Source organism: Moschus berezovskii, chromosome X, assembly GCF_049115385.1.
Source record: "Moschus berezovskii isolate FMDL1 chromosome X, NW_MosBer_1.0, whole genome shotgun sequence".
In the NCBI taxonomy this organism is placed as follows: Eukaryota; Metazoa; Chordata; class Mammalia; order Artiodactyla; family Moschidae; genus Moschus; species Moschus berezovskii.
The window spans coordinates 147,850,917-147,872,569 of NC_142488.1; the positions used below are offsets into that span (position 1 = coordinate 147,850,917).

The 21,653-nt window shown below is 39.5% G+C and overlaps 1 protein-coding gene across 3 annotated transcripts in view; it reads left to right on the forward strand.

Annotated features, from left to right (window-relative positions):
* The window catches only part of BRCC3 (BRCA1/BRCA2-containing complex subunit 3), an 86,096-nt gene that overhangs the window by 29,301 nt on the left and 35,142 nt on the right, over positions 1-21,653 (forward strand). For 2 of the 3 annotated variants that reach the window (XM_055437950.2, XM_055437951.2), the window contains one exon: positions 10,164-10,238. The exons of the other annotated variant lie outside the window; for it this stretch is intronic. In XM_055437950.2, the coding sequence (XP_055293925.1) occupies positions 10,164-10,238 (75 nt within the window). The remainder of the gene's footprint in view (positions 1-10,163; positions 10,239-21,653) is intronic. 3 annotated transcript variants of the gene reach the window in all.

Below are 21,653 nucleotides of genomic sequence, written 5' to 3' on the forward strand. Positions count from 1 at the left end.
TAAATATAACTGTATTAGGGAACAATCGACAATGAACAAGTTCAGTTTAATCCACAGATATAAAGTCCATTTAGCTTCAGGAAATTTCAAGGTAATTCAGGATGTTACATAATTCTTTACATCAACAAACTAAAGGATAAAAAGCATATGGTTAGATCAGTAGATACTGGGGAGACATCTGCTAAAAGTCATGCTAATGTAAACTTACCAGGTACTTATAACAACTCTGTTTCCCCTTTTACTAATGAGGAAATGAGCTCCAAGGTTAAACTTGCTTGGAGTCACAAGGCTGGTGTACAGGGCCATTTTCAATGTCAAATGTTAATTTTTTCGAACTTTTAAAAAAATACTTATTTGGCTGCATGTGTCTTAGTTGTGGCATGTCTTAATTGAGGCTTGCGGGCTTAGTTGCCTGGTGGCATGTGTGATCTTAGGTGCCTCATTAGTGCAGTAGGGAAGAAAACCTATGACCAACCTAGACAGAGAATTAAAAACAAAGACATCGCTTTGTTGACAAAGGTCCGTCTAGTCAAAGCTATGGTTTCTCCAGTAGTCATGTATGGATGTGAGAGTTGGACCATAAAGAAAGCTGAGTGCCAAAGAATTGATGCTTTTGAACTGTGGTGTTGGAGAAGACTCTTGAGAGTCCCTTGGACTGCAAGGAGATCCAACCAGTCCATCCTAATTGAAATCAACCCTGAATATTCATTGGAAAGATTGCTGCTGATGCTGAAGCTCCAATACTTTGGCCACCTGATGCGAAGAGTCAACTCATTAGAAAAGATCCTGATGCTGGTAAAGATCGAAGGCAGGAGGAGAAGGAGAAGAAGAAGGATGATATGGTTGGATGGCATCACCGACTCGATGGATGTGAGTTTGCGCAAACTCCGGGAGATGGTGAAGGACAGGGAAGCCTGGTGTGTTGCAGTCCCTGGGGTCGCAGATTTGGACACGACTGAACAATAAGTATGTGTGATCTTAGTTCCCTGACCAGGGATGGAACCTGTGCCCCCTGCAGTGGAAGGTGGATTCTTAACTACTAGACTGCCAAGGAAGTCCCTCAAACATTAATTTTTACCAGTTTGACAGATGAGTTAACAGTATGCCACCAGTAAAGTGGTTTTAGTGAGAGTATCCATCTCCTGTTTGGCAGTTCTGAGTTGGTCATTCATATTCTTTACTTTTCTATATAGAGTTATTTGTTCTTTCTCCCTGCTTATTTGCATAATTTCTTTATATGTTCTAGAAATTTCATCTTTTTGTCTGTCACATATGTTGCAAATATTTATTCCCAGGCTGACTTCATTTATTGTGTCATGTGTCAGGCGAAAGCTTTAAAACAATGAATCACTGTTATCTTTCATTTTATTTATGCTTTTTGCTTTTCTTCTTTCAAAGATCTTTTCTTCATGATGATAAATAATAGTTTTATGTATTTTCTTCGTATTTTATAAGAATATATGTTATGCATTTAGAACCTATATTATGGACCTATAGATTTGAATAGCAGAGTATTGGGTGGCAAATAACATTATTTCTGACTCTAATGGGAATACTTCTGATGTTCCACCATTAAGTATGAGTTTGTTATGATTATGTGGTAGACACCCTCTATTCCTTTATTAAGTTAAGGAAGTTTCTAATTCTAGTTTACTGAGAATTTTTAATCATAATTGTCACGAGTTTTATCAAATGCCTGTTTGTCATTTCCTGAGATAATGTGGTTGTTTCCCTTTAAAGTTAGTAAAGGTAATGATTTACATTGAAAGCTTTTATTTTTTTAAAATTTTTTATAAATTTAAATTTATTTATTTTAATTGGAGGCTAATTACTTTACAATATTGTATTGGTTTTGCCATACATTGACATGAATCCACCACGGGTGTACATGTGTTCCCCATCCTGAACCCCGCTTCCACCTCACTCCCAATACCATCCCTCTGGGTCATCCCAGTGCACCAGCCCCAAGCATCCTGTATCAAAGCTTTTAAAACAGTGAACTGTTGTTGCATTCCTGATATAAACCCTACTTTGCCATGATAAATTGTTCTTTTAACAAAGTAGATTCTAGTTGCTAATATTTGGTTTAAGATTGTTATATCTGTGTTCATATGTGAGAGTCTGCAGTGTTCTTATCTTGGACTTCCCTTGTCTGGTTTAGGTATCAGGATTACTAGGTTATAAAATAAGTTGGATTTTTTTTCTCTTGTTTGGAAAGACTTCATAGCATAATAATGAAGAACATGGCTCTATAGTCAGATGCTTTGGGTGGAATTTTGATTTTCTGCTATCTTGATGTCTAACACTATAGGTTACTTTCACCTATTTTCAAACCATATGTAAATAGAGCCATATAATATGTACTCTTTTGGGTCTAGTTTCTGTCAGTCAGTATTATGTTTGTGAGGTTCATCCATGTGGTTACATGAAGCAACAGTTTAGTAATTCTCATTGCTGTATAGTGTTCCACTGTATGAATATACCATGCTTTGTTTATTCATTCTTTTATTGAGAGATAATTTCAGGTTTTAAAAGGCTTTTACAAATTAGGCCGCTATGAATATTCTTGTGAACAGATGTACATTTATTAGATATTTCTGTTGGGTACATATCTAGGAGTGGAATGCATATGTATATATGTATATATTCAGCTTTAGTAGATAATGCAGCAGTTTTCCTTTATTGCTTTTCACTCCTAACATCAATGTTGGAGAGTTGCTTCCTGCACATTCCTGCTAATACTCAGTAACATCTGTCTTGTTCATTTTTGCCATTCTGGTAGAGTATTGCACTGTGGTTTTATTTTGCATTTTGTTGGTCACTCATAAAGTTGAAAACTTTTTCTTTTTTTTTTTTAAGTACTAGCATTTTATTATTATATGAACAGCATCTGTCTTATATGCATATGTGAGCTTCCCTGGTGGCTCAGCTGGTAAAGAATCCGCCTGCACTGCGGGAGACCTGGGTTCTATCGCTGGGTTAGGAAGATCCCCTGGAGAAGGGAACTGCTACCCACTCCAGTATTCCAGCCTGGAGGATTCCATGGAATATAGTCCACAGGGTCACATATGACTGAATGACTTTCACTATACACATACATAGTCCTTGAATTAAACTCTTTGTGTTCACATCCCCCAAACAGATTAAGCCCTATGTTCCTAACCCCAAAATTAAAATCAAATAATCATGATGTTTTTATTCAGGTTCATAACATGTGGTAACAATTTATTAGGTTGTGTTAGTTAAAATTACATTTTGTTGAGAACCAAGTAAATTAAAAAAAAAATGCCTGTAGCAAAGTCAAAGTTTAAATCTCCGTCATGGGAAAAAAAGTAAGTTGACTGGTATTAGGTAAATGTGTACTCAGTCACTCAGTCGTGTCTGACTCTTTGCGACCCCATGGACTGCACAGCCTGCAAGGTTCCTCTGTCCATAGGATTTCCCAGGCAAGAATACTGGTGTGGGTTGCCATTTCCTTCTCCAGGGCATCTTCCCAACCCAGGGATCGAACCCGTGTCTCCTGTGTTCCCTGCATTGGCAGGTGGATTCTTTACCACTGAGCCACCTGGGAAGCCTGAAATATGAATTAATATCAGTACAGTCAAGGAATAGACATATCCAACACTTCCGAAGTTTCCTTCTGTTGTTTTTGTTTTGTTTCATTTGTTTTCATGGTAAGAAGGCAACTTGAGAGCTACCGTCAACAGAATTTGAAATCCACAATACTGTATGTCCACTGAATAACTATGCCTCTTTCCCCTACCCACATCCACTGGCAACCAGTATTGTATGCTCTGCTTAGACTATCTTAGATTCCTTATATAAGTGGAATCATGAAGTATCTGGCTTTCTGTGATGGCCTGTTCAATTGGGTACAATGTCCTCCAGATTCATCCATGTTGCAAATTGTAGGATTTCCTTGTTTTTTAATATTGAATGATATTCCTTTGTGTGTGTGCATACACACACACATATATATATATTATACTTTATAATATATATGCATATGACAGTTTTCTCATTCATCTAGATAAAACTTGGGTTGTCTCCATATCTTGTTTATTGTGAGTAATGCTGCAGTGATCATGAGAGTCCAGATATCTCTGAGATCCTGGTTTCGTTTCCTTTGTATGTATGCCCAGGAGTGGAATTGCTGGATCATATGGTAGCTCTGTTATTAGTTTTTTGAGAAAACTCCATACTGTTTTTCCCAACAACGGCAACAGGAGTTTATTCCAATTTCTCCAACTCACTGTCAACACTTATCTTTTTTAATATTAGTCATCCTAACAGGTGTGAGGTGATATCTTGTAGTTTTCATTTGCATTCCCTGATGAATAGGTAAATTGATTACCTTATACCTGGTGGACTTTTGTATGTCTGGAGATTTATGTCCAAGTCCTTTATCCGTTTTTAATTGGATGTGTGTGTGTGCTCAGACGCCTAGTAATGTCTTTTGGCGACCCCATGTACTATGGCCCTCCAGGCTCCTCTGTCCATGGGATTTCCCAGGCAAGAATACTGGAGTGGGTTGCAATTTCCTTCTCCAGGGGGGATTTTCCTGACCCAGGGATCGAACCCACGCCTCCTCCATCAGCAGGTGGGTTCTTTACCACTGAGTCACCTGGGAAGTTAATTGGATGGCTTTTATTTTTCCTTTAAAGTTGTAGGAGTTCATTTTTTATTAGTTTTTATTAGAGTATAGTTAACTTACAATATTGTGTTAGTTTCTGCTGTATAGCAAAGTGAGTCAATTATACATATACATATATCCACTCCCTTTTAGATTCTTTTCCCATACTGTATGGCTTATTACAGAGTATTCAGAAGAGTTCCCTGTGGTATACAGTAGTTGTTTATTGATTATGTGTTTTATACATAATAGTGTGTATATGTTAATTCCAGTCTCCCAACTTATCCCCCTCCACCGTCCATTTTCCCCCTGGTAATCGTTAAGTGTCTTTTCTACATCTGTGACTCTATTTCTGTTTAGAAATTCCTTATATATTTTGGGTATTAACTCTTTAGGAGTTATGTGGCTTGCAAATATTTTTTTTAAATTTTTATTGCAAGATACTTGCTTTACATGTTGGGCTGGTTTCACTTGCAAATATTTGATGCCAGTTCTTAATTTTAATACATGTCATTCCCCCACACACACTTTGGAGCTCTTTGTATGCTGTTTAAGAAAATTTCTCCTATCCAAAGTTCATTCGGATGTTCTACTTTTTACCTCGAAGTTTTATTGTTTCACCTTTCACATTCAGATCTATAATAACACCTGGATATGATTTTTATGTATGGTCTGAAGGTGGGGGCAAGATCAACTTTTTTCACATCACGTCCAGTCAGAATTATTTATTGAAAAGACCATTTCTTTGTCATCAGTTGGAGAAGGCAATGGCAAGCCACTCCAGTACTCTTGCCTACAAAATCCCATGGATGGAGGAGCCTGGTGGGCTGCAGTCCGTGGGGTCGCTATGGGTCGGACACGACTGAGCGACTTCACTTTCACTTTTCACTCTCACACATTGGAGAAGGAAATGGCAACCCACTCCAGTGTTCTTGCCTGGAGAATCCCAGGGACGGGGGAGCCTGGTGGGCTTCCGTCTATGGGGTCACACAGAGTCGGACACGACTGAAGTGACTTAGCAGCAGCAGCAGTCATGCATTCATTTGTGTGTTCATGTTACTGAATTCTTGGTTCTATTTGTCTCTCTTTGTACCGGTACTACACTGTCTTGATTATTGTAGCTTTACAACAGGTCTTGCATTTGATAATATATGAATCCTCCAGCTGTGTACTTTTAAATGTTGCCTCAGCTATTCTTAGTCCTTTGCATTTCTACATAAATTGCAGAATTTAGCTTCTCAATATCCCCAGGAAAAAGACCTGCTGGGATGCTGATTAAAATTGCCTAAGTATATATAGCTCAATTCAGGGAAACCTGACATTTTTGAAGTGAGTTCTTCCACTCCATGAGCATGTTATATCCCTCCTTTTGTGTGGGTCTTCAGTTCCTCTCAGTAATTTGTTATAATTTTCAGTATAGAGGCCTTGCTTGGATGTATTATTTCACATCCTTTGTTGGATGTATTCCTAGCTATTTGATATTTGTTTTAAAAATACTGTAAAGCTATCATAAATGGCATCATTTAAAAAGTTAATTTCCTACTTTTTGGCTTGTATATATGAATTCAGTGGATTTTTGTAAGTTGGTCTCGTGCCCAGTGACCAACTTAAATTTACTTATTAATTCTAATTCTCTCTGTGTGTGTGTACAGCTCAGTCATGTCCAACTCTTTGCAACCCCATGGGCTGTAGCCCACTAGGCTCCCTCTGTCTATAGGATTTTATAGGCAAGAATACTGAAGTGGGTTGCCATTTCCTTCTCCAGGGATTTTCCCAACCCAAGGATCGAACCCAAGTCTCCTGCATCTTCTGCATTGGCAGGCATCTTCTTTACCACTGGTACCACCTGGGAAGCCTTTTGTATAATTTTCTACACACACAATCAGATCATTTGTGAATAATCATAATTTTCTTTCTTCCTTATCTATATGCCTTTTATTTATTTTTTATTGCCTTACTAAATTTGCTAGGGATTTCAGGGATACGATTAGGCAGCCTTGTTTATTCTCACATCAGGGAAATGGGTTTTAATAATTTATCAGTAAGTGTGATGCTTGCTGTAGATTTTCAACAGATACTCATTATCTGTTTAAGAGAATTCTTCTCTTAGCTATACCATGAAAGTGAAAGTCACTCAGTCGTGTCTGACTCTTTGTGACCCCATGGACTGTATAGTCTATGAAATTCTCCAGGCCAGAATACTGGAGTGGGTAGCTGTTCCCTTCTCCAGAGATCTTCCCAACCCAGGGATTGAACCAAGGTCTCCTGCATTGCAGGTGGATTCTTTACCAGCTTGAGCCACAAGGGAAGCCCCCACTATACATTAGCTATATTTTATTTTACCATTGTAATAGTTGTATGTGCTGGGACAGGCTACATCAGACTAGAATTTCTCTTTGTTAATCACCTCATCCCTTCTGAGGTGTAGATTTTTTCCCTCGCTATTTAAATTATATTTATTTATTTTTGACTGCATTGGGGATTGGGCTTTCTCTCGTTGCGTCAAGGAGGGGCTACTCTCTGGATGCAGTGTGTGTGTTTTCTCTCATTGCAGAGCAGGGGTTCTCGGCTTTCAGGCTTCAGTATTTGCAAGACATGGGCTCAGCAATTGCAGCTCACAGACTCTAGAGCACAAGGCTCCATAGTTATGGCACACAGGCTTAGTTGCTCCACAGCACGTGGCATCTTGAGGGGGGTAACTCAATCTCAAGATCTTCCCTGTAGCTCAAAAGGTAAGGACTCTACCTGTGATGCAGGAGACCCAGGTTCAATCCATGGGTCGGGAAGATCCCTTGGAGGAGGGAATGGCCACCCACTCCAGTATTTTGGCCTGGAGAATCCCATGGACAGAGGAGCCTGGAGGGCTATAGTCTGTGGACTCGCAAAGAGTCGGACATGACCGAGTGACTAACCCTATGTGGGATCTTCCCGAATCGAACCTGTGTGTCCTGTATTGGCAGGTGGATTCTTTACCGCTGAGCCACCAGTGAAGCCCTTCCTCACTATTTAAATCTCTTTGTCCCCCCCCTGCCAGGTTTTCTCTGAGCCAATTATGGTAATTTATATTTCCTAGAAAATTGTCCATTTCATCTAACTTTTCCATTTTCTTGGTTTGAGGAAATATACATATTTAAAAAATATTTTTATTTAAACACATTTTTATGAAATAAACATTTAATAAAAAATGTTTATTTTTTAAACATTTCATTTTGTTTGTAGCATTTATCACTGTGCTGTGCTGTGCTGTCATTTCAACCACGTCTGACTCTGTGCGACCCCATGGACTGTAGCCTGCTAGGCTCCTCTGTCCATGGGATTGTCCAGGCAAGAATACTGGAGTGGGTTGCCATGCCCCTACCCAACTCAGGGATGGAACCTGGGTCTTCTGCACTGGGGGTGCTTTCTTTACCATCTGAGCCAAGTAATTTAATTTTTCATTAATTATTTATGGTCTCTCCACTAGACTGTTGTCTCTCTGACTGTGGGGCCTATGTCAGGGCCTGCCACACAGTAGCCATTGAGTAAATATTTCTTGGGTGAATGATTGTGTGATCTTTAAGTATGTCCCCTTTTCCATTGCTAATGCTGTTTACTTACTGTTTTCTTGATACTGTTTGCAGAGGCTTATCTATTTTGTTGGTCTTTTCAAAGGACCAGCAGTAGGTTCTCTTGATCAATTCAATTTCTTTATTTTCTTTTTTTAAAAAATATTCTGTTTTTCTCTTTAGTAATTTCTTCATTTTATTTTCTGGATGTTTTATTATTGCTGTGTTGTTCTTATTTTTATCTTATTCTAAATTCTTGAGGTGAAAACTAAGTTTATTTTCTGTCTCCCTTGTTTTCTGATAAATACATTTAAGGCCATAAATTTTCCTCCTCACTTGTCTCCATTACATAGGTTTTGTTGTATAGTAGTTCCAGTGAGGTTTTTTAACTTCTAACTCATTTTGTTTGCTGGTTTTACTTCCTCTTCAACTCGAGTTATTTAGAAATACATTTGAAAATTTCCAAGAGTGTGGATCTGCTCTGGAGTTTGAGGGGATATTTTTTCTTCTTATGTTAATTTTTAACACTACGTGATGGTAACTGTCTCCTGTGTGATATCAGCTTTATGGAAGTTTTTTGGTATTTCCTTTGTTATCTAGAACAGAGATCCACAAAATCCAGCTTGTAGGCCACATGGGCCTGGTGCCTATTTTGGAAATCAAGATTTTTTGGAATACAGCCATGCCCATTTGTTTACATACTACCTATGACTTGTTGTGTGCTGTGGCCCATGGGGTTGTGAAGAGTCGGATACGACTGAGTGACTGAACTGATGACTAGTTTCCAGTTAACAACTGGAAAGCTAAATGGTTGTAACAGAGACCTTGGGGTCCACACAGCTTAAAAAATTTACTATTTGGCCTGTCTATGAAAAGGTTGTTGCCTGACTTAAAACATGGTCAACTTTCGTAACTTTTTCATATGAATTGAAAGATATGTGTATTGTCTTGAGTCCAAGTCCCTTATAGCCTTGTATGACTGTGTATGTGTGAGTTTATTCCTGTACTTGGGATCCCCTGGTGTCTCAGACAATAAAGCATCTACCCGCAATGCGGAAGACCCGGGTTTGATCCCTGGGTCAGGAAGATCCCCTGGTAAAGGAAATGGCAACCCAGTCCAGTACCCTTGCCTAGAAAATTCCATGGATGGAGGAGCCTGGTGGGCTCCAGTCCATGGGATCACAAAGAGTTGGACACAACTGAGCAACTTCACTTTATTCCTGTACTTTATTCTGTTCCATTAGTCTATTGTCTGTTTCTTATGCCAGTACCATAGTGTTCTGATTACTGTTGCTGTTATACAGATCCTTATTTCCTTCCTCATTGAGAGAGATGTATATAAACCTCCCATTGTAACTAAATTTGTTTACTTCCTATAGTTAATCATGGTTAGCTTTATGTGGGCTTCCCTCATGGCTCAGCTTGTAAAGAATCTGCCTGCAATGCAGGAGACCCAGGTTCAATCTCTGGGTGGGGAAGATCACTTGGAGAAGGGAACAGCTACCCAATCCAGTATTCTGGCCTAGAGAATCCCACGGACAGAGGAGCCTGGAGGGCTACAGTCCACGGAGTCGCAAAGAGTCAGACACGACTGAGCGACTAACATACTAACTTTATGTATTCTGAAGCTGTATTGTTAGTGCATAAAGAATGGATAAAGGTTCATAACTTTTTATATTTTTTATTCCTCAACTATGAAGTGTCTCTCTTTGTCCCATCTATTTATGCATATATTTAAATATGCCTTGAATGCTTTCTTTGTAAAGAATATTATTATTTGATTACTGTAGCTGTTACACAGTAATAGTTAAACCTCTTAGGATGAGGAGGTTCAACTAAATATATTAGGAAAAATAATAAATAAAATTAAAGAAGAAAGATTCTTGCTTGGGTAAAAGTGTGGAGATAGGTGTTCCAGGACTCTGCGATATTATTAGACTCCTACCTTCTGCTTCACCATCTTGGTGTATGGTTTCCATCCTAAGGTCCCCTCGTGGTCCCCGAGACTTCTGGAGCTCCAGCCAGCACATCTCCATTGAGGGACAGAAGGAAGAGGAAAGGTAGGAGGACAAAAAGGATCTGGGCCCAGGTCTGCCAGTTTCTAATAAGTAACCCTCCCAGACAGCCCCAGAAAACAATTCCATTTTCATCTCCTTGGCAGAATTTAGTCAGGTCCCCATGCCTGATCTCCCAGGGAGGCCTGTCAAGATACCTCTGTCCTGGCTGAAACTTGGCCTTCTGTTACCAAGGAGATTTTAATTGGTGCAGCCAGCAATCTCTGCCACTCCCTGTTTGTTTGCATGTTGCAGTTCTTGTCAGTATCCTTTCCTGTTACAACTTTTTTTTTTCCATCCCTTTATTCTCAACCTTCAGTTATTTTGCTTTGGGTATGTCTCTTGTAAACAGAATGTAGCAAGATCTTGACTTATTTGCTTTTAAGCAATCAGAACATCTGTCTGTTATTAGGTGAATGCAATGCATTCATTTATTATCATTGCTGATACATGTGGCAATATGACTACCATTATTCTTTCTGCGTTCTTTTTGTCATACATCCTGCTTAATTCTTTTTACCTTTCCTTCTCTTTGTTACTCTGATGGAATTTTCCGTTACCTGTTTTTTTTTTTTTTTCAGTTTTAGAAATTGTCCTTACTCTTTTCATTCTTTGTCATTACTCTTCATGTTTTACAACATTGTTTTGAAATAATTGCAGATTTACAGAAAGTTGCAAGACTAGTACAAAGGATTCCTGTGTACCTTTTACCCAGATCCCTCAAATGTAAAAATTTTATCATATTTCCATTATCTTTTTTCTTTATACCAATGCATTAGTTTTCCTGATCCATTTGAAAATAAGAACACAGGCCAGTTATTCTGGGAAAATGTCCTTTGTTTTGGATTTGTTTATGTTTTATCATAATTAGATGGAGATTACGCAATTTTGGCAATAACACCACAAAAGTGATATTGTGTTCTTAGTGATTTGTTTTAGGATGCACATGATATCAATTTGTCCCATCATATGTGACTGGAGCTTTGCATGTGCTTAATGAAATGCCTATGACGTTTTCCGCTGTAAATTTTTACTATTGAAATTAGTAAGTATCTTGTGGGGAGTTTTAGCATTCATTAAATGAATCTTTCCTAATTATTTATTGCTAAAATGGTTATCAAAGGCAATGGTCTAATTCCATCATTCCACCTACATTTACTAGTTAGCATTCCACTGCAGGGAAGGGCTTGTCCTTCTTGCTATTTGTTTATTTATTTACGTTAGTGTGGACACCTGCATTCTTATTTTACTAATAGGTTGTAACCCATTATTGTCACTAGCTATTTTGAGACACACATTGTTTCAGAATTGGCCATTGGAAGCCCCTCCTATGTTCTCTTGACATGTTCCCACCATTCTTTGAGTACTACCTGATATTCTAACACAAGAAGATGTTGTGGCTTCATCTCCTCCTTTTCCTGCATTCAGTCCTGGATTTAGCATTTCTCCAAGGAACCCTGGTTCCTTTAATTTTTTAAGCAGTTTTATTGAGGTTTAATTGACATAAACTACACGTTTAAAGTATACAATTTGATAAGTTTTGACATATAGAGTACCTATACATATCATCACCACAATCAAGACGATGAACACATCCATCACCCTTCAAGTTTTCTTTATGCCCCTTTGTAATTCCACCCTCTTGCCATTTCATGTCCCTCCCCAAATTCCATGACACCCTGGCTTGCTGTCACTAAAGATTACTCTGCATTTTCTAGAAATATGCATATATGTAGAGGCTTAGCAGTAGAGAATCCACCTGCAGTGCAGGACATGCAGGAGACGTGGGTTTGATCCCTGGGTCAAGAAGATCACCTAGAGGATGAAATGGCAACCCACTCTAGTATTCTTCCCTGGGAACTCCCATAAACATAGGAGTCTGGTAGGCTTCAGTCCATGGGATCACAGAGTCGGACACGATTGAGTGACTGAGAACGCACACACACACATAGAATATGTACTGTTTGTTTCCCTTCAAATAACAGAATTATTTTGAAATTCCCCCACGTTATAGGACGTATCAATAGTTTATTATAGAAGAGTATTAAATCTTACAGCTAATACCACAGTTTCTTTATCCATTCACTTGTTGATAGACATTTGAGTTACTTGCAGTTTTTGTCTATTACAAATAAAGCTGCTTTGAACATTAGTGTGCAAATCTTTATATGTATATATACTGTCTCTTCCCTTGTGAAATACCTAGGAGCAGACTGGCTGAAGCATGTGGTAGGTGTATATTTAACTTTTTCAGAAATTACCAGGCTGTTTTCTAAAATAGCCTGCTGGGATTTTTTTTTTTATTGGGATGATATTGACTCTGTTGATCAGTTTGAAGAGAATTGATATCTTAAAGATACTGCGTTTTCCAGTCCATGAACATGGTATATGTCTCCATTTATTTAGGTCATGAATTCTCTCAACAATTTATTGTCATTTTCAGTCTTGTATATCTTTTGTCAGACTTATCCCCACATATTACATGTTTTTATCACACTGTTTTAATTTCATTTCCTACTGTTCTTTACTGCTATACAAAATATATTTGATTTTTGTATATTGATTGTATCCTACAACATGGCTACATTCACTTGTTAATTTTAGTAACTTTTTCTGAAGAGTCTGTTGGATTGCCTATTAATATCATCATCTGATCATCATCTGTGATTAAAGGAAGTTTTACTTCTTTCTTTCCAATCTGGGTGTTTACTTTTCTTACCTTACTGCATTCAATGAGAGCTTTAATAAACTGCTACATACAGTTTAAAGACAGTGAGAGCAGTCATGGTAGCCTTCTTCTTGATCTTTGGAGAAATCAGTGTTTCAGCATTAAGTATGATGTTGTTATTCAGTTGCTAAGTTCTGTCCGACTCTTTGTGACCCCATGGACTGTAGTATGCCAGATTTCCCTGTCCTTCACCAACTATTGGAGTCTGCTCAAACTCATGAACGTTAAGCTGGTGATGCCATCCAACCATCTCATCCTCTGTTGCCCCCTTCTCCTCCTGCCTTCAGTGTTTACCAGCATCAGGGGCTTTTCCAATGAGTCTGCTCTTTGCATTAGGTGAACATGATATTGAAGCATCAGCCTCAGCATCAGTCCTTCCAGTGAATATTCAAGGTTCATTTCCTTTAGGATTGACTGGTTTCATCTCCTCACAGACCAAGGGACTCACAGAGATTTCTCCAGCACCACAACTGGAAAGCATGAATTCTTTGGCACTCTGTCTTCCTTATGGTCCAACTCTCACATCCATACATGACTACTGAAAAACCATAGATCTGACAGTACAGACTGTTGTTGTCAAAGTGATGTCTCTGATTTTTAATATGCTGTCTAGGTTTGCCATAGCTTTTCTTCCAAGAAGCCCAAGGAGTCTTAATTTTGTGACTGCAGTCACCATCTGCAGTGCTTTTGGAGCCCAAGAAAATAAAGTCTGTCACTCTTTCCATTCTTTCACCATCTATTTGCCATAAAGTGATGGGACTGGAGGCCATGATCTTTCTTTTTTGAATGTTGAGTTCTAAGCCAGCATTTTCACTCTACTCTTTCATACTCATCAAGAGGCTCATTAGTCCTTCTTCACTTCCTACCATTAGAGTGGTATCATCTGCATATCTGAGGTTGTTGATATTTCTCCAAGCAATCCTGATTCCAGCTTGTGCTTCATCCAGCCCAGCATTCCGCATGATGTACTCTGCATAGCAGTTAAATAAGCAGGGTGACAATATACAGCCTTAACATACTCCTTTCCCAATTTTGAACCAGTTCATTGTTCCATGTCTGGTTCTAACTGTTGCTTCTTGGCCTTCATACAGGTTTCTCAGGAGGCAGGTAAGGTGATCTGGTATTCCTACCTCTTAAAATTTTTCCACAGTTTATTGTGATCTGCACAGGCTCAGATGATAAAGAATCTGCCGCAAATGCAGGAAACCTGGATTTGATCCCTGGGTTTCGAAGATCCCTTGGAGAAGGAAATGTCAACCAACTCCAATCTTCTTGCCTGGAGAATCTCCATGGACAGAGGAACCTGGTGGGCTGAAGTAAATGGGGTTGCAAAGAGTTGGATATGACTGAGTGACTGAGCACACACACAGTCAAAGACTTTGACGAAGTCAGTGAAGGAGAAATAGATGTTTCTCTGGAATTCCCTTGCTTTTTATACGAGCCAATGGATGTTGGAAACTTCATCTCTGGTTCCTCTGCCTTTTCTAAATCCAGCTTGTACATCTGGAATTTCTTGGTTCACATGCTGTTCAAGCCTAGCTTGAAGGATATTTTTGAGCATGACCTTGCTAGCAAGTGAAATGAGTGCAACTGTGCAGTAGTTTGAACATTCTTTGGCATTGTCCTTTTTGGGATTAGAATGAAAACTGATCTTTTTTATTTTTAATTTATTTATATATTTTTCTATTTTATTGGAGACAAATTACCTTACATTAATATACTGGTTGGTTTTGCCATTGACATGAATCTCTCCTGGGTGTACATGTGTTCCCTTTCTTGAACCCCCCCTTCCACCTCCCTCTTCCCCATATCCTCCCTCTAGGTCATCCCCGTGCACCAGCCCCAAACATCCTGTATCATGCGTGGAACCTGGACTAGTGATTCATTTCACATATGATAATATACATGCTACGATGCCATTCTCACAAATCATCCCACCTTCACCCTCTTCTCACAGAGTCCCAAAGACTGTTCTATATACCTATGTCTCTTTTGCAGTCTCGTATACAGGGTTATCATTTGCATCTTTCTAAATTCCATATATATGCGTTAGTATACTATATTGATGTTTTTCTTTCTGGCTTACTTCACTCTGTATAATAGGCTCCAATGTCATGCACCTCATTAGAACTGGTTCAAATGCATTCTTTTTGATGGCTGAAAAATGCTCCATTGTGTATATGTACCAAAGCTTTCTTATCCATTCATCTGCAGATGGACATCTAGGTTGCTTCCATGTCCTGGAAACAGTCCTTATAAACAGTGCTGCAATGAACATTGGAGTACATGTGTTTCTTTCAGTTCTGGTTTCCTCGGTGTGTATGCCCAGGAGTGCGATTGCTGGATCCTATGGCAGTTCTATTTCCACTTTTTTGAGGAATCAACACACTGTTCTCCATAGTGGCTGTACTAGTTTGCATTCCCACCAACAGTGTAAGAGGGTTTCCTTCTCTCCACACCCTCTCCAGCATTTATTGCATGTAGACTTTTGGATAGCAGCCATTCTGACTGGTGTGAAATGGTATCTCATTGTGGTTTTGATTTGCATTTCTCTGATTATGAGGGATGTTGAGCATTTTTTCATGAGTTTGTTAGCCATCTTTATGTCTTCTTTGGAGAAATGTCTGTTTAGTTCTTTGGCCCATTTTTTGATTGGGTCATTTATTTTTCTGGAATTGAGCTGCAGGAGCTGCTTGTATATTTTGGAGATTAATCCTTTATCAGTTGCTTCATTTGCTGTTATTTTCTCCCATTCTGAAGGCTGTCTTTTCACCTTGCTTATAGTTTCCTTTGCTGTGCAGAAGCTTTTGATTTTAATTAGGTCCCATTTGTTTATTTTTGCTTTTATTTCCAATATTCTTGGAGGTGGGTCTTGGAGGATCCTGCTGTGATTTATGTCGGAGAGTGTTTTGCCTACGTTCTCCTCTAGGAGTTTTATAGAATCTGGTCTTACATGTAGCTCTCTATTCCATTTTGAGTTTCTTTTGGTGTATGGTGTTAGGAAGTGTTCTAGTTTCATTCTTTTACAAGTGGCTGACCAGTTTTCCCAGCACCACTTTAACGTTAAAGAGACTGTCTTTACTCCATTTTATATTTTTGCCTCCTTTGTCAAAGATAAGATGTCCATAGGTACGTGGATTTATCTCTGGGCTTTCTATTTTGTTCCATTGATCTATATTTCTGTCTTTATGCCAGTACCATACTGTCTTGATGACTGTGGCTTTGTAGTAGAGCCTGAAGTCTGGCAGGTTAATTCCTCCAGGTCCATTCTTCTTCTTCAAGATTGCTTTGGCTATTCGAGGTTTTTTGTATTTCCATACAAATTGTGAGATTATTTGTTCTAATTCTGTGAAAAATATCGTTGGTAGCTTGACAGGGATTGCATTGAATGTATAAATTACTTTGGGTAGTATACTCATTTTTACAATATGTATTCTTCAATCCACGAACACGGTATATTTCTCCATCTATTAGTGTCCTCTTTGATTACTTTCACTAGTGTTTATAGTTTTCTATATACAAGTCTTTTGTTTCCTTAGGTAGATATATTCCTAAGTATTTAATTCTTTTCGTTGCAACAGTGAATGGAATAGTTTCCTTAATTTCTCTATTTTCTCATTATTAGTGTATAGGAATGCAAGGGATTTCTGTATGTTGATTTTATATCCTGCAACTTTACTGTATTCATTGATTAGCTCTACTAGTTTTCTGGTGGAGTCTTTAGGGTTTTCTGTGTAGAGGATCATGTCATCAGCGAACAGTGAAAGTTTTACTTCTTCTTTTCCAATTTGTATTCCTTTTATGTCTTTTTCTGCTCTGATTGTTGTGGCCAAAACTTCCAGAACTATGTTGAATAGTAGTGGTGAGAGTGGGCACCCTTGTCTTGTTCCTGACTTTAGGGGAAATGCTTTCAGTTTTTCACCAATGAGGATGTTTGCTGTGGGTTTGTCATATATAGCTTTTATTATGTTGAGATATGTCCCTTCTATTCCCACATTCTGGAGGGTTTTTATCATAAATGGATGTTGTATTTTGTCGAAGGATTTCTCTGCATCTATTGAGATAATCATATGATTTTTATTTTTCAGTTTGTTAATGTGGTGTATTACGTTGATTGATTTGTGGATATTGAAGAATCCTTGCATTCCTGGGATAAAGCCCACTTGGTCATGATGTATGATCATCTTAATGTGTTGTTGGATTCTGATTGCTAGAATTTTGTTTAGGATTTTTTCATCTATGTTCATCAGTGATATTGGCCTGTAATTTTCTTTTTTTGTGGGATCTTTACCAGGTTTTGGGATTAGGGTGATGGTGGCCTCATAGAATGAGTTTGGAGGTTTCCCTTCCTCAGCAGTTTTCTGGAAGAGTTTGAGTAGAATAGGTGTTATCTCTTCTCTAAATTTTTGGTAGAATTCAGCTGTGAAGCCGTCCGGACCGGGGCTTTTGTTTGCTGGAAGATTTCTAATTACAGCCTGTAATTCCGTGCTTGTGTTGGGTCTGTTCAGATTTTCTATTTCTTCCTGGTTCAGTTTTGGCAAGGTGTACTTTTCTAGGAATTTGTCCATTTCTTCCAAGTTATTCATTTTATTGCCGTATAATTGTGATAGTATTCTCTAATAATCCTTTGTATTTCTGTGTTGTTGGTTGTGATCTCTCCATTTTCATTTCTATTTTTATTGATTTGGTTCTTCTCCCTTTGTTTCTTGATGAGTCTGGCTAGTGGTTTGTCAATTTTATTTACCTTCTCAAAGAATCAGCTTTTGGCTTTGTTGATTTTTGCTACGGTCTCTTTTGTTTCTTTTGCATTTATCTCTGCCCTAATTTTTATGATTTCTTTCCTTCTACTGACCCTGGGGTTCTCATTTCTTCCTTTTCTAGTTTCTTTAGATGTAGAGTTAGGTTATGTAGTTGACTTTTTTCTTGTTTCTTGAGGTGTGCCTGTATTGCTATGAACTTCCCCCTTAGCACTGCTTTTACAGTGTCCCAGAGGTTTTTAGGTTGTTTTCTTTTCATTTTCATTCATTTCTATGCATATTTTGATTTCTCTTTTGATTTCTTCTATGATTTGTTCATTATTCAGCAGCGTGTTGTTCAGCCTCCATATGTTGGCATTTTTAATAGTTTTTCTCCCGTAATTGAGATCTAATCTTACTGCATTGTGGTCAGAAAAGATGCTTGGAATGATTTCAATTTTTTTGAATTTACCAAGGCTAGATTTATGGCCCAGGATGTGATCTATCCTGGAAAAGGTTCCGTGTGCACTTGAGAAAAAGGTGAAATTCGTTGTTTTGGGGTGAAATGTCCTATAGATATCTATTAGGTCTAACTGGTCTATTGTATCATTTAAAGTTTGTGTTTCCTTGTTAATTTTCTGTTTAGTTGATCTACCCATAGGTGTGAATGGGGTATTAAAGTCTCCCACTATTATTGTGTTATTGTTAATTTCCCCTTTCATACTTGTTAGTAACTGTCTTACATATTGTGGTGCTTCTATGTTGGGTGCATAAATATTTATAATTGTTATATCTTCTTCTTGGATTGATCCTTTGATCATTATGTAGCTTCCTTCTTTGTCTCTTTTCACAGCCTTTGTTTTAAAATCTATTTTATCTGATATGAGTATTGCTACTCCTGCTTTCTTTTGGTCTCTATTTGCGTGGAATGTCTTTTTCCAGCCCTTCACTTTCAGTCTGTATGTGTCCCTCGTTTTGAGGTAGGTCTCTTGTATACAACATATATGGGGGTCTTGTTTTTGTATCCATTCAGCCAGCCTTTGTCTTTTTGTTGGGGCATTCAACCCATTTATGTTTAAGGTGATTATTGATAAGTATGATCCCGTTGCCATTTTCTTTATTGTTTTGGGTTCGAGTTTATATACCCTTTCTGTGTTTCCTGTCTAGAGAAGATCCTTTAGTATTTGTTGGAGAGCTGGTTTGGTGATGCTGAATTCTCTCAGCTTTTGCTTGCCTGTAAAGCTTTTGATTTCTCCTTGATATTTGAATGAGATCCTTGCTGGGTATAGTAATCTGGGCTGTAGGTTACTTTCTTTCATCACTTTAAGTATGTCTTGCCATTCCCTCCTGGCGTGAAGAGTTTCTGTTGAAAGATTCGCTGTTATCCTTATGGGGATCCCCTTGTGTGTTATTTGTTGTTTTTCCCTTGCTGCTTTTAATATTTGTTCTTTGTGTTTCATCTTTGTTAATTTGATTAATATGTGTCTTGGAGTATTTCGCCTTGGCTTTATCCTGTTAGGGACTCTCTGTGTTTCTTGGACTTGGGTGATTATTTCCTTCCCCATTTTAGGGAAATTTTCAACTGTTATCTCCTCAAGTATTCTCTCATGGTCTTTCTTTTTGTCTTCTTCTTCTGGGACTCCTATGATTCGAATGTTGGGGCGTTTAATCTTGTCCCATATGTCTCTAATATTCTCCTCACTTCTTTTAATTCTTTTTTCTTTTTCCGTCTCTGTTTCATTTATTTCTACAATTGTATCATCTTGCTTGCTTTTCCTGTCTTCTGCCTCCGTTATTCTACTGTTTGTTCCCTCGAGAGTGTTTCTGATCTCATCTATTCGTTATATATTGACTCTTTTTTATTTCCTCTAATTCCTTATTAAACATTTCTTGCATCTTCTCAATCCTTTTCTCCAGTTTATTTATCTGTAACTCCATTTTGCTTTCTAGATTTTGAATCATTTTCACAATTAAAAATCGAAATTCTTTATCGGGTAGGTTCCCTATATCTTCCTCTTTTGTTTGTGTTGGTGGGCATTTATCCTGTTCCTTTACTTGTTGGGTATTTCTCTGCCTCTTCATCTTGCTTATATTGCTGTGTTCAGGGTGGCTTTTCCATCCTCTGGCAGTTTGTGGAGTTCTCTTTATTATGTAGTCACCTCGTTGTGTGTGGGGTTGGATGGGTGACTTGTCAATGTTCCCTGGTTAGGGAATCTTGTGTTGATGTTCTGGTGGGTGGAGCTGGATTTCTTCTCTCTGCAGTGCAGTGATGTGTCCAGTAATGAGTTTGAGATGTCAGTGGGTTTGGAGTGGCTTTGGGCAGCCTGTATATTGAAGCTCGGTGCTATTCTCCTGTGTTGCTGGATAGTTTGTGTAGTATGTCTTTCTCTGAAACTTGTTGACCCTTGGGTGGTGCCTGGTTTCAGTGTATGTATGGAGGCATTTGATGAGTACCTATCAATTAACGTTCTCTGGAACAGGAGATCTCTGGTGTTCTCAGGATGTGGACTTAAGCCTCTGCCTCTGGTTTTCAGTCTTATTCTTGTAGTAGGCTCAAGGCTTCTCCCTTTGTTACTTCTGAGGCAGTTCCTTCTGTTGAAAAAGCTCTTCTGTGTTCTGGTCTCTTCAGTGTCTAATTCCCATCCTGACACCAGGATGCGGTTGTGGACACTTTTTTTTTTTTCCCGGCTCACCTGTTCAGTCCTGCTGTGGGGAGGGAGGAACGCAGCTAACAAATATCCCTGGCGTCTGTGGGGAGTGCTTGCAGTATCTCGGCTACATTGGGAATGCTCCCACTTGAGGCGTGTGTGCTTTCCCTGTTTATGCTGCTCAGGCTCTGCGTTGCTCTGCCGGGAGCTGTCCACGGCCGGCGCTGGGTTGCATGCACTTCCCAGGTCTGAGCGGCTCAGGTTCAGGTCCTCGGGTACTCCACAAAGGCGCAGACTTGGCTGGGCCTGCGTTTTGTGCCTTCCCCGGTCCGAGCAGCTCAGGTGACCAGGTGTTTGGTGAGCGCGGTCACTGCGACTTATCGCCTTCCCAGTCCCTGCCGCTTGGTTTTCTGGGTGTATAACCGGTGCACTTTCTCAAGCGGATATCGACCGGCGTGAACCCAAGAAGTCTTGGTTAGCAAGGAACCCTGCCTGCAGCTTGGTATGGGAAGCCTCTCTGGGGCTTCGGCTGCCCCTTCCGGCGCTGGCCACCCTCCCTGCCTGTCCCAGTGGGGGATGCGTGATGGGCCGCCCGCAGCCGGCTGGTTCTGCTCAGTGCTTTGTTCTGTGAGTGGAGCTGGTGGAGTCTTGGGTTGGGGCTTTTCGCAGCCTTTTTGCCTTTTAGCTGCAGCGTCTGCTTCTCTATTTTAAGTTCGCGCCCTCAGTTTGCCCTGGGGCATTCAAGCCCGGTTCTCACTCTAAGCCCTGCAGCCCGCATCTCTCTTCCCAGCCCTGCTAGTGGAGGGTGCGGGCGTCTGCGCTGCTTCTCCGCTGAGAGTTTCCTCTGGGCACTTAGTCTGTGAGTTTTAATTATTTATGTCTTTTGTCTCCCAGTTATGTGGCCCTCTGAGGTTCCACTCGCCAGTGTTTCCAGGTGTTTGGAAACTTCTCTCTCTTTTATTTTTTTAAGCCTCCCTTCCCAGGACGGAGCTCCGTCCCTCCCTCTTTTGTCTCTTTTTTTATCTTTTATACTATTTCCTACCTCCTTTCGAAGACTCAGTTCGGTTCATTTCGTCACTCAGTCGTGTCCGACTCTCTGCGACCCCATGAATCAGCACGCCAGGCCTCCCTGTCCATCACCAACTCCCGGAGTTCACTCAAACTCATGTCCACAGAGTCGGTGATGCCATCCAGCCATCTCATTCTCTGTCGTCCCCTTCTCCTCCCGCCCCCAACCTTTCCCAGCATCAGAGTCTTTTCCAGTGAGTCAGCTCGTCGCATGAGGTGGCCAAAGTATTGCAGTTTCAGC